Source organism: Haliotis asinina, chromosome 14, assembly GCF_037392515.1.
Source record: "Haliotis asinina isolate JCU_RB_2024 chromosome 14, JCU_Hal_asi_v2, whole genome shotgun sequence".
Lineage (NCBI taxonomy): Eukaryota > Metazoa > Mollusca > Gastropoda > Lepetellida > Haliotidae > Haliotis > Haliotis asinina.
Window position 1 is genome coordinate 10,713,916 of NC_090293.1, and position 12,863 is coordinate 10,726,778.

At 38.9% G+C, this 12,863-nt stretch overlaps 1 protein-coding gene across 1 annotated transcript; it reads left to right on the forward strand.

Annotated features, from left to right (window-relative positions):
- Positions 1-1,416: 1,416 nt before the first annotated feature.
- Positions 1,417-11,648, forward strand: LOC137262124 (interferon alpha-inducible protein 27-like protein 2A). The gene is made up of 4 exons (XM_067799900.1): positions 1,417-1,604; positions 4,543-4,631; positions 8,937-9,164; positions 11,205-11,648. Exons 2-4 carry the CDS (start codon positions 4,568-4,570, stop codon positions 11,312-11,314), a joined length of 402 nt encoding a protein of 133 aa, XP_067656001.1. The 5' UTR covers positions 1,417-1,604; positions 4,543-4,567; the 3' UTR covers positions 11,315-11,648.
- The last annotated feature ends 1,215 nt before the right edge of the window (positions 11,649-12,863 follow it).

Here is a 12,863-nt window from a genome sequence, read left to right on the forward strand (position 1 = left end):
AGATGATCAAATAAAACTTCTCGATCTACGATGCCACGCCTTACATTGTTAATTGCCTAGCCAATTAAGCTTTTTAGCTCTCACAGTTACCAGCTGTTCAAAAACTGATGACGTCAACAAACCAAACACACATAGTCCCAGAAATGAAAGTGAAGGTGTTTTTAAGCTTACCAACTTAATTTACAGTTATTTATCATTCCAAAGTAGTACAAATAAAAGATAATCATTCGCTCTTGCACTTTAATAACATATTAGACAATACTGGACTCACGTATGTGTTTGAAATTCCATCAATTTGTACAACCCAGCGGCTGGTCTCAAAAGACCATTTTATCCCAAACTGGCACAACGACATTAATTCTAGCCCCAAGGGACTTTACTATCAACATCTAAAGCCATTTCCTAATTTTGATGCTCCCCCCAACCCTTTGCAAAACGTACTTCATCGCCATTGTTGAGATTTTTTAGAACATGTAACTAGACTTTACATATTGAGACTGGTCGCAGGTATAATATTCCAATGGGCGAGAGAACTTGTCAACTATGCACTTCTAAAAGCATCGCAGACAAGAATCGTTATATCTTTCATTGTAAAGCACTACAGTTTGTTCAGCTTGACTTCAGCTCCTCTACATATGCATGACCCGAGAGGTCAGACAGCTGGTCGAGTTAACTTACTATTGTTATTGTTGCGTTCGTGCGAAACATGGAACTGTTACAGAACTTGTCTCGGAAAATAACTGTTCTGAAAAGAAAATCATTTCATGTTTTAATTAAATTGTTTTACAGCCTTAATATATCTAGGTTGGTTTTACTTCACAGCAAACATTACAGCGTAAAGTCAGCTACTTTCCGAATCCGATTGACTGCTGCTGCTGGCTGCCCAAAAGTCAGAATAGAAAACATTAAACCATTAAATCATTAGTTAATTGCTAAAGAAAGTTACGACATTGCTGACGATTTCTCGACACTGAGATGTCAAACGGTGACCTTGTTCGGACAGGTTGACAGTTACCTGACAAGGCACACACCTTCACAATAATAGACCCAACCAGTATTGACACTGTCACCAAATGCATTAGCAAACAGTTGATCAGGTCAAGCTGAATTACCCGTAGACACTTTGAGGAAACAATATCTACCTACCCATCTTACACCTTTTTCCAATAAAACAAAGTGCACGAAAATGGTATCTGTAGAAACTTCTCAAGACATAGTGAATCTACTAAAATGTATTCTACATCAATCATCTCTTGTCAGAAAAAGATGTTAGTATGCTGTTTTGCTGCCATTTGGATTTTGAATCTGATTTTGTATTTGTGTATACATACAATACATACTCTTGTACCACCAAGGGCGTTTATGAGAATAAAAGAATTGAATTAGTAATTGTTTAGTCCAAACACATAGTTCCAGAAATGAAAGTGAAAGTAGCACGGTTTCTAGTAAGTACAAGCACCTTTGGGAAAATTCCTTATCGTGCCACGTAGCGCATACATTAACTGTTTACCTTACGTCATCGGTATAGCAACTATATAAAAGCCGAGCGCTTGATAACACCGCAACACACGCAGAAGAGAAGTGGTAGACATAAGGCTGTTCGGGTAAGTCATTCATTACTTACTAGTCAACACTGGCCTTCTAGTTTTTCTTAGTTATTTTACTGGACATTCGAACAATTTCCGCTAAACTCACTTTATCATGGTGCAAGTTATGATGAGGAGGACAATTTATATCGATATGTAACCTTATTTATTCTACATAGGCAGCGTTCCGACATTAATTATAATGTCAAACAAATAATTTGGGTGATTATATACATGATCTGTTAATACAATAGGGAATTATTTATACAGTAGAAGGGGTTGAAAACAGATATTGTATACAGGATAAGAAAGTTGATTGGCTCAAACTAAAACTCTTTATTCTCTAGAAACGGCCAACAGCGGTGCATTAGATAACCGTATATACATCTACATAATATACAAGACAGCAGCTTACACGATAGCAAGATATAAGATAGCAATGATATTTTATTTATTTAAATGCGTTAAATATATGATTCAATAATTTTAAAAGGCCCTTAAGGTCGCTTATGCTGGTAATAGACAAGAGCTCCTTAAAGGTGGATAATCTGGGGATTCTAGGTATGTAGTGTTCAGGGTCTGTCTTCTGTGTGTCCTTAAACACAAAATGGTCTTTAGTGCACAGAAATCATAACTATTCAGGAGTGGGCGGAGCTTATTTGATTACATCGCAATTGGAGAAAAGTTTTACATCTAAACAAGCAGAGAAACTGGTTTCCAACAGCGTTTGATACACAAAGTGGACATTGTCGATCTTCACGTGGAATGCCCAATCATCGACCAGTCTCAATTGGTAGTTTATGGCTAGATGTTCTAAACTTCAAAATTGAGTAGAATATATTTTTTGGAAGAAGAAGAACATATTGTTAAAAAATTGGTTAGGTGTGTTATAATCACGTATTGAAGCAAAATTAAGGATTGTTGTCTCGAGTTTATTCTGATTCCCGGGCCTATTGAGGGCCTCAGTATTAGTGAGAGGCCCGGGAACCAGGGTGGTCTCAAGTTCTGTAAATACACCATGATGCACATATCTTGAACATTCTGGGGGTATATATATACAACTAAGGTTCAAATCGTAATCAATATTTAGAAATGACTGACATTCTCTGACCCATACAACATCTCTGATCTCCTACAATAGATATATAACCCTTAAGATTGTCTCTAACCGCAATTCCTAATCAAACAGATGTTCCTAATTAAATATCAGTCTCATCCAGAAAATCAGTTTGTCTCCTGAAACCCTACAATGTGATTTTCTGTAGTCTGGTATAAGAATGCATTATGCTGTAATCTTTTGCTAAGCTTACATACATCTACAGAGGCAAGTTACAGTAGTTGTACTATCACCATCATTCATAACATCATCTTCGTCACCATCATTGTCATCAACACCATTGTCATTCCCTTCAACTTCATTAACAACATCATCGACATTTACTTCAGTGATATCAACATCCATGTTATCAATAGTGGTAGTGTCACTGGCCATTGACTTTTGCAGATCTGTCATGTAAATCAGTAGCATTTGGAAAGCTGTCATCGCCAGTAGCACGTGTAACCTACAGAATCACCTGTATCACCTGTATTACCTGTGTCAGTATTGTTACACCTGTTACATGATTCATTAGATGTCTTAGTGCTCAAAGTCCACCATCATCACCGTTAACATAAACAGTTGTTGGTAAATCGGGAGGAATTGTTAAAGACTGGGATGGCATTACAGTCTGGTTGTTAGGGTCACAACCACGATTCTTAGGTGGGGCGATACGGGGTGGAGCGATGCGGGGTTGGGGCGATACGGGGTTGGGGGCACTTACGTTTGAAGCACGTTGTCAATGTATAATTTGTTAATATTGATAAACACGCTTCTGTGCTGTCTCTTCGCCTCCTTCAAGGCAGGGATCAGGACACCGCGTCTGTATTGGTTCACTTCATCCGGAAATTGTTCAGAGATGGAATATTGTGTGTGTTGCTTAACATTTTCCCTGCCAATTTGACGAGATTTCTCTGGTGTGTAAACAAGAACGTCGCTACCAGGGCGCAGGGTCTGCGGGGTGATCCCTCTCCAGGCCTGGTCTGCCGATCTTGTGAACTCTTTTGAGGTGTAACTGGTCTGTATCGAGGTCGAGATGGTTTTTAATGGATTCTTTGAGAATCTCATTTTGTAAATGCTCTATATCAACCTGCATTTTCAGTTTAAATCATCGAAAGATGTACTCATGTATAAGTCAATTTTGGCAGATTCGAGAACCCGCGTTTTCACACCATCCAAGTCTTGTATTTTGATTTCAAGCCTAGCGACATTGCACGTGATGTCTGATATATTTTTTTCGATAAAGTCCAGTTTAGAGATCTTCGCGTCAAGCTGACCAAGCCTTGACAATATGGTCGCTATAACGGGTGTCGAGTCGGAGGCTGGACTTGTAAGAACACGTTAGTAATTTGGGGGCGTATAAACATTATCTAGAGAATGTTTTACCTGATGTTCAGCATGGTCCTAAGTGTGTCGCCTCTCACCGTGTCAGAGTCACTTGAAGACTACTTTTTCTTCCGTTTTATATTTTGTTTTGTTTTGAAAGAACAGGTTCTGCATTCAGTTGTTGAGAGATGCTGGTTTACCTACCGAGTTGATTTGGTCATGAGTTAGACATTGTACATCAATTTAGAACACTCTAACTGGAAAATATAGTCAGAGCTGTTTCCAGTTGCAACCTGTTGTCGTCATCTTCTTTAGGGTCGAGGTTGTCAGGCTTGTTAATTATTATGTTCAGTTCGATGTATTGTGTGCAGTTTCGTGACAGTAGTGAGTTGATACGTAACATCAACGTAGATGTCAGTGTTGTGGAATGGTTTCAGAAGCGAAAAGCAACTCATCACATTGAATAACGTGATCGGACATCGTAATGTTTAGTTAAGTAAAGTTTTCTATAACTGCACTATCTTTCATTCACAGACTAATTACAATCGCTTGTAACAAGATGTTGCGAATGTACGTCGTATGTTATCTGCTCCTCATCAGCGGTCTGGGCGTCCGTGGCAAAGGTAAGAGGACCCCCACACGCACCTGTCATGCTCAGTTAGGAAGCAGCTTCCTCCACAATGTTCGGCTGTACTATACAAGACAAGCATATTTTTTCAAAACCACTCACGATGGTACAAGAGAGAAAGATATAAATATACTACATAAACAGACAAGAATGGTGATATCAGAGTGATATGTTATTTTCACCTCTTATAAACAATATTTATATATTTGAACAAATTCTTCAATTCTGACATTTTCCTTCTGATAATTTAAGCGTTTATATTTGCGCATATTTGGCTATTTACAATACAATTCATATATGTAATGACGACGTTCTGTTTCAAAAGCTGAATACATCTTAACATATAGTCTATTTTATCTGCAGTGTGTGGAGAATTGCACAGAGGACATGTTCTGTCCTACTGACAATATTCAAGCTTTTCTTAAAGTCAAAGTCAGGGTGTAATGGGGATGCAGAATGTGCATTTTATGTTCCCAACAGAGCGCGTTTAATGGCAATATCCTTTGGGAACATATCTGTCACACGATACGGCCTATTTCGACTTTTGAACTGGACAGCCAGACTAATCAGTCCGTTCATGTGTGAGTGGTACAACGCTGATCGGTCACATCTCGGCGTGCAACAGGCCATGCTAATACACTGAGAGAAGCTAAGTTGCTTTACTCCCATAAGTTAGACATCCCGTTTGTCAGATTTAACTAAACTGTAGTTGCCCTTTTTTATCTAGGCACATACCATTACCGCTACCGTCATACATGCAAATTATCAGATAAATCAATGAGGCGTGGGTAAACTGCACTTTACGGGTCCCCGGAAGTGTACGCGACAGACATGCGCATTCTGTGATAACAACCTGTTCTGCCCACTGCTGCAATAACTCCACCAAATATAGTAACGGGATGTTTTGAAGTCAGAGGCTAGTGGTATATTTTAACACTGATTATGATTTGACTTAATGCTAAATGACTCACTTACCGGCACACAGTGTCACAGTTTTATATAAGGACAAAGTCATGGGGGCACTTTTGATGAAACATGGGTTAACCGGCACAGTTTGTCAGTCTGATGATAAAGTGCGTGAGTGAGTTTAGTTTTGCGCCGCACTCAGCAACATTCCAGCTGTATGCTGGCGGTCTGTAAATAATCGAGTCTGGACCAGACAATCCCGTTATCAACACCATCGATCTGCGCAAATGGGAACCGATGACTTGTGTCAACCAAGTCAGCGAGCCTGACCATCCGATCCCCCTCCTACAACAGGCATAGTCGCCTTTAATGGTCAACATGGGTTGCTGAATGCCTGTTCTAACCGGTACCTTCACGGGTTCTGATGATAAACTGTAAACTATAAACAAAACATGTGGCATATAGAATGATTGATCCATTCTTAAAGGGGCACTGATGCGGAGCAATTTCCGTGGACTGGTGTAAACTTTTGTTATTGTTTTTTTCCCGTGAGTACCCGGATGATATCCCAGAATTCGTGACTGGTTCGTGACCTCTGCTGCGCAGTCCGTAAGCGCAATTGATAGTTTAATTATAGACAGATCAACTGAGGTGAAGTCATTTGTACTTCATTACAAATGTATTATGAAAACAAATGAAACACTTTGAAGGTTAATCATCTGCCAGTGGTAGAAATGGTAAAAAACTATTAGGACGGAAAAATAACGAAGCCAATGTACGTCTCTATATTTTGTCTCATAACCCTAATTAGTTTATTGTCATATTTGTATGATTCTGAAAATTAATAAAAGAACACACGATTTGCTTATACTCATAGTAAATTTCTAACATAACAGCAACATTTATACATTGTATAGATTGCCAATGTGGATCCTATTTCACACACATACGCGATCTAGTGTGTGTTTTCTGTCATACAGATTCTGCTGAATGCTACAACAAATAAATTAAAACAAAATGCAAATAATGAATGTAAAACAGACTAATTTTATAACAACAGTGTCAGGCTACTACCTTGTTCAGGAATGTATCCATCAATATCCACGTAAAAGAAATCGTATTCCATTCATCTGCAGCTGGTAAATAATCCTGCTCTGTGTCGCGTGTCTTACAACTGTCTCATTTGCGAAAAAGTAACACATCGTTTCACGTCTTTCGTTGGTGAAAACTAGATAAACCTCTCATTGGTCTCCCAAGATAGCACACCTGGCAACTAATTGTATGATGTCCACTATTCTAAGTAATTTAATTGACCAATATTGAGCAATCAATCAATCAACGCAAGGGTGGTTAATTCTTTGAAGGGAGGATGTTGTTTTTGCACTCACACTTTACGACAGGGTGTAGTCATCTACACACACTGCCTTTTGACAAATCCGCTAGAAGATAAAAGTAATTAATCAATCAGTGTGTTATCGGTTAATCCTTTGATCGATGTTTGTTTTTGTAACTCAGCTGATAGACCCTCTTGCATCACTTACATGCACATATTACATAACATACAATACATTTGCCATTACAGACCTTAATTTATAATGTTGAGTATTTACTCCAGACAGGAGAAATGCCAAATGGGAACCTTTGTTGAGTAACCGAGTGGTGTTGCTACTAATTATACCTGCTATGAATTCATGAATTGACCATCCAGAGAATGATGACAAATAACACGTGTAGGTTTACACCATCAAGCGCGAGTTACAGCAAGGAAGATGTAATCTCTGTGTCGCATGCAGCCTGAAAACACTTATGGGCCGAAACTGTTTTGAGGATACCGACGGAATTTCGTTACATAAGGAATACACACAGGCATTTGCTGTGTACTTTGGTAAATAAGTGAAATAAGGTGTTTTTTACGTAAGACAATTTTCAGATTTCTCTACCAAAGCCAAGGTCATCGTTTTTTTGTTTACGAATTCAAATAAATCAACTGTGTGTTTTATTATCATAAATAATAAACCATTGTAGCTACCATAGCTACCAAAATTTACGTATGCTATTTGCTATCACAGCTGAACCAACACTCAAAACTACCTAACTATAAAGCTTTGCAATCTTCCGTACTGAAACAAATGGCTTGCTACGTGCCTGTAGACATCATATTTTCATGTAACATGATTAAATATCGAGGTTAAAAACACAGAAATATGATTAAATTGGATCAGTAAGTATACCATCCAAGCATCCGAAAAGAGCTACACTGCTGGGATATATGGTTACGATCAGACAAGGAATACCATGGATATTTTTAAACAAATGGCATGTGATGGGCATCCGGCCTCCTGACTGAAGTGAAGAAATTTTGCTAATATGGACAGGAGCCCAGTTCCTTTGTCCGTCACGGTCGAAGGAGTGGGCGCTGACCAATTTGCGGTCTGCTTTCGTAATTAGACCGTTGGCGAGAAGCATTATTCGCTCCGCATCAGTGCCCCTTTAAACCAATGTGAGCATATTGAACAAAGACAATGTAAACTACCTCTCCCAGAACTAGAATGTTCTCGCATGTTTGTAGCTGAAATTTGTGATCGAGGTTGTCAGTTTTGTCCTCTGGAAAGTGTCAACGATGGCTTGAAAGTTCAAGAAACCTCAAGGTCAAGGTCATCGCCTGGGTCAAAGTCGAATCAGAATGCATGATTGAATCAGCTTGTGTCATGCACCTTAATGATCGACAGTTATGAAACACATTCTTGTTTCTAAGATCCTATAAGAAAATATTTACCAAATCGGTTTTCATAGATATCCAGATAACACCATTAAATATACATCACGAAGCACTGTTGGAAACAGAAAAAACCGTCGCATTTCTATCTACAGTCTATGTTGTCAATATGTGAAATATGTTACAAAGCGATTTTCAAACAGACCATGGATTTACACAAATTATTGTGCCATGATATTGTATTACAAAACATGCGTCTTAAATGCCCAGTTTGAAAGTAGACATAGCTTCATTATAAATCATAGTATACGCAAACAATTAAGAACTTAAATAACTGAAACTATTAAGGATGTACCTACAATGGTGTGTCACTATCACTATAAAAACAAGCAGTTAGGAGGGGTCGTCTCAAAAGCAAAAACAGAGAGGGTACATTTTTCAATGTTTTGTCCATAAATTACGTGTCTTTCTAAATATCCTATCACCTATTCCACTGAAGGTCGATGTGAGTTATTTCAACATGTGTTGTTTGCAATTCTGGATTTTTTTTCGGAATACGGAGTAACGGGTAAACGTTTTTGTTTGGTTTGTTTTGGGTTTTTTTTCTATTTCCGACAGTGCTTTAGTTCCGAATACAATATGGAACAGGAATCCTAATGCATGAAATATTTATTCAAGAGGACAACGAGAACAGTTTCTGGGGTGACCCGTGGTGCTGGGGTCCAGCTCTTGTTGGTGGAACTGTAGCAGGGGCGGTACTTGGGCCAGTTGTCCTTGGAGCTGGGCTCGCATCAATGGGGTTCACAGGAGGAGGAATTGCAGCAGGCTCCATGGCAGCAAGTGCGATGTCAACAGCGGCGACGACGGGAGTTGGCGCGGGGGTCGTTGCAGCAGCACAGTCGGCAGGTACAGTCCGTTTGGCTCAAAACCGAACCGATGAATTGCAGCTTAATTCGAAAACTAATAAACATAAAGTCCTCAATGACACGCCGATTATGATCAAAACATCAGACCATCTGTGTGAGTGTCTTTTTGCAAAATTTAAGCTCTAAAAATCAAAACATTGTCGAACAAACTAGCATTGAAATATTGACACAGTTCACTATTTGTTACGAGGGAGGAGTGCAAAGAAAGGGACAGCCAGGTGTTCGAGAAAGAATGGACACGGCACAGCAGAGGGTGATGAATCAATAACTTTGTCGGCACTTGTGCACGTGCTTTTCGAACACCTGGCTGTCCCTTTCTCTGCATCCCTCCCTCGTAACAAATAGCGAACTGTCTGTAACGGACTGTTATAATGATCTACATGACTTCAGTGGAGTAGACCCTGAGTGGTCAGGAAAACAGCAGTGACTCTGATACCTGTCTGTTTCTATATGAGCAACCCTCATAAACGTAAACGTAACTGTTACAGTTATCGTCATATTTTAGCGGTATTTACAAAACACTTATTCCGCCGTTCGTTAAATCAGTGACACAGAATTAATTATGAAACTTAATTAGCTATACACCATTGTGTCCAGCGTGTTTACTGCCGCCGATTATGTTCTTATATAACGCGGCGGAAGGGAATCATGGCAGCATACAAAGATGTTTTCTCACAACTAACTGTAACAGTTATCGCCATTACGTATTTCTCATGACATTCGTAAAATAATATATATTAATGTCATACAATAACCTCGAATAATTGATTGTGTGACTATTTGAGCGTTTCTTTCACAGTAGACTGATAGGGGATGAAACAATTATTGACTTATGGATTTGAACTTGCTTTTATATAGGACGTGGGGCATCCCCCGACTAAGTTAATTTTTTATAGTGTTCATAACTTTATTTTACTCTTATGCTGCTTGACGTGAAAAACTTTGTTTAGCTGTCCTTTGTTGTTGTGAAACACCGTCATCAAAAATACCGGAATTGTAACTGAGCGGAAGTGCGCATGTGTGACACTGATGTACTAGCAATAGCACTTATGTGGCGATAACTGTTCGCTAGCCAGTAGGTCTAATCCAAATATTGTGCTATTTTCATCATATCATGAGAGGAAGAACATTTGCATGGTATGTGCGGTAATTCATTGATCAATCTTGATCGACCCTCAGTGTATTGTTACGTGGTGACCACCAGTAATGATCGGGATAGTGTGTTTGGGACCCCAGGTCCCCTTCCTGCACACAGAGCTAACATTTAAAATGTACCATTCCCACCAACAAGACAATATAAGTGTTACGGTTCAAAATTTGCCGTGACAAAAGGTGTAGGAAATCCCCTGTGAACCAGCAAAACAGATAAAAAGCAAGTCTAAAACATTCAAATATTGTATTATTAAGCAAAGAGAGCAACTTATACAATGTCACGAGTCAATTTCACAATACCGATTTCAAATGTAATACAAATGAGACAAAATCTAAGTTAGTGGGTCACAAAATATAATATCGCAAACTCACCAAAGTCTTAGTGCGAGAGAGAAACAGTTATGCAGAATATACCACATCGAGCAGTCTGGCAGTGCCCATATATCAAGCGTTGACGGATTTGTTGAGGATGTTCTGACAGCAGTCTGACAGCTGCTATCCCACTTGAATTTTATCTTTTCCCCCCAAAGGAATGTGTGTATGTGTGAGTGCGTGCGACTCACTCAATGTAGATATACGAGCTGCCACCGACCACTTCAAAAGCTCAAGACTTTATTACTGCCTCATCTGCTGCCACTAACAATCATCAGCCATACAATATATATCTAATATGTCCACTGCCACAGTAAGTATCATACTGTTAAGATCAGGTTTTCATGGGCTGGGTTTACTGTTCAGACACTTGTATTAGTTAATTAATCACGTTCTTACATTTTTCCTTTGACCTTGGTAAATCAAATACATGTTATCATGATCTTCCATGATCTACTATGATCTTCCATTATCAAGTAATTTTGTCTAATCACAGGGGCTGCTGGTGTAGCTGTAGGAACGAAAGTAATCATGGGCGTGGCCGGCGGGGCAGCCGCAAGCTACTTCAGCGGGTGCTCGGAGCCAAATTGTAAGGAGGAGAATTAGACAAGAAACGGTCGATGTCAACTGATTACAGGTCGTAAACAAACATCAGTTTGACCCAAGATCACTGATTATAATGAATGCTATATTTCAAACTTGGAATTGCATGTTAAACTGTTATTACTTCTCCCTTGAGGTTTCAAAAGAACTGTCAGTTGATCCTACATGATGTTATACTGTTTAAAGCATACAAAATAACACACCCAACTACATATCCGTCTGTCCAAACATCTCAACAATTTGCAAGTTAATATATGATGCAAATTAAGATGTGATTCATTATCGATGTTTTATGTAAACTTCAGCGGTGTATTCCTAATAAAGACGTTGACATCCACATGAGTGGTTTCTAATGTGTAAATCTTCAAAATGTTTGATAATGACGTCAGCCACTATGGAGTGAGTGAGTATTGTTTACCTCCACTTTTAGCAATATTCCAGCAGTATCACCGCGGTGACCACGACAGAAGGCTTCACACATTGTATCCATGTGACATAATCAAGCACTGGTCCTCGGCTACCTAGCCATACCTTAGAACTTGAAGAAGACATGGCTAAGACAGTATAATTAGTGAATGTATCCACATATCGTTCATAAATCAGGACATCAGTAAAGCGCACATAAAATATCCAAATCATCATCAAGTTTTTATTTATCTTATGAACGAGTAAGATTATTCTGCGAGTGGTTGTGCCCCTCATATTACAAAGGTTGACATTTCCGACATAGTCTAAGCAATAATATGATGGGAAGTTCCCGAACGGGTATATATAATGGTTGACTGCACATATATGGTGCTTCCTCATCCTACAGTGAAAGGGAGAACAGCAGCAGCCCAGTTACTGAACAGGTATATATTCACATGGGAAAAGATAACGCAACACAACGTATTTTGTCAAAGTATCAGTTAGGGCTGGGACGTGTAACTCGGATACCAGGGAGTTGGACCTGTATATATGTGTGTGTGTGTGTGCGTGCGTGCGTGCGTGCGTGCGTGCGTGCGTGCGTGTGTAATGGTTGAGTGCACATATGTGGTGCTTCCTCATCCCAACAATGAAGGTGGAAACAGCCCAGTTACTGAAAAATACTCACAGGAGGCATAGTTCATTAATGGGTTAGTTAATGCAGAAGACACTGTTAGTTGAAGACAAATTAGTTCTTTTCAATAAAGGTAGATGAAGATTCACACAGAGATAATGAAATAGATTATCAAAGATATGGAGGGGTCAGTCTGACATAAGTTCTTGTTGAAAGCCTGCTATATAATAGTGATCAAAAAGAGCAGGAAAAGGTTGATAAATATATTCATATTAATTGTAGCTAACATAGTTATTACAATCAGATTTTATGAATTACGGTGAATTAGGGTAGATACCCAACAGTATATCCGTAAGCTTAAGAATTAAATCAAACTGGACTATAATGCCATGCTGGAATGGCTAATAGAGTACATTTTTATAATGTTTTGTAGATTTTTGTATTCTTCAAATGCTGTTTTCAATTTTCCATTGTTATCAAGTGTCAGAGGTGGCATATCATTTGCTTTTTTTA

What these genes read in the sequence shown, in the direction of transcription:
- LOC137262124 (XM_067799900.1), top strand. Translation starts at nt 4,568, where the DNA reads ATGTTGCGAATGTACGTCGTATGTTATCTGCTCCTCATCAGCGGTCTG. An exon ending in TCTGGGCGTCCGTGGCAAAG is followed by an intron (nt 4,632 to 8,936) that starts GTAAGAGGACCC and finishes TATTTATTCAAG; the next exon opens with AGGACAACGAGAACAGTTTC. An exon ending in TGCAGCAGCACAGTCGGCAG is followed by an intron (nt 9,165 to 11,204) that starts GTACAGTCCGTT and finishes GTCTAATCACAG; the next exon opens with GGGCTGCTGGTGTAGCTGTA.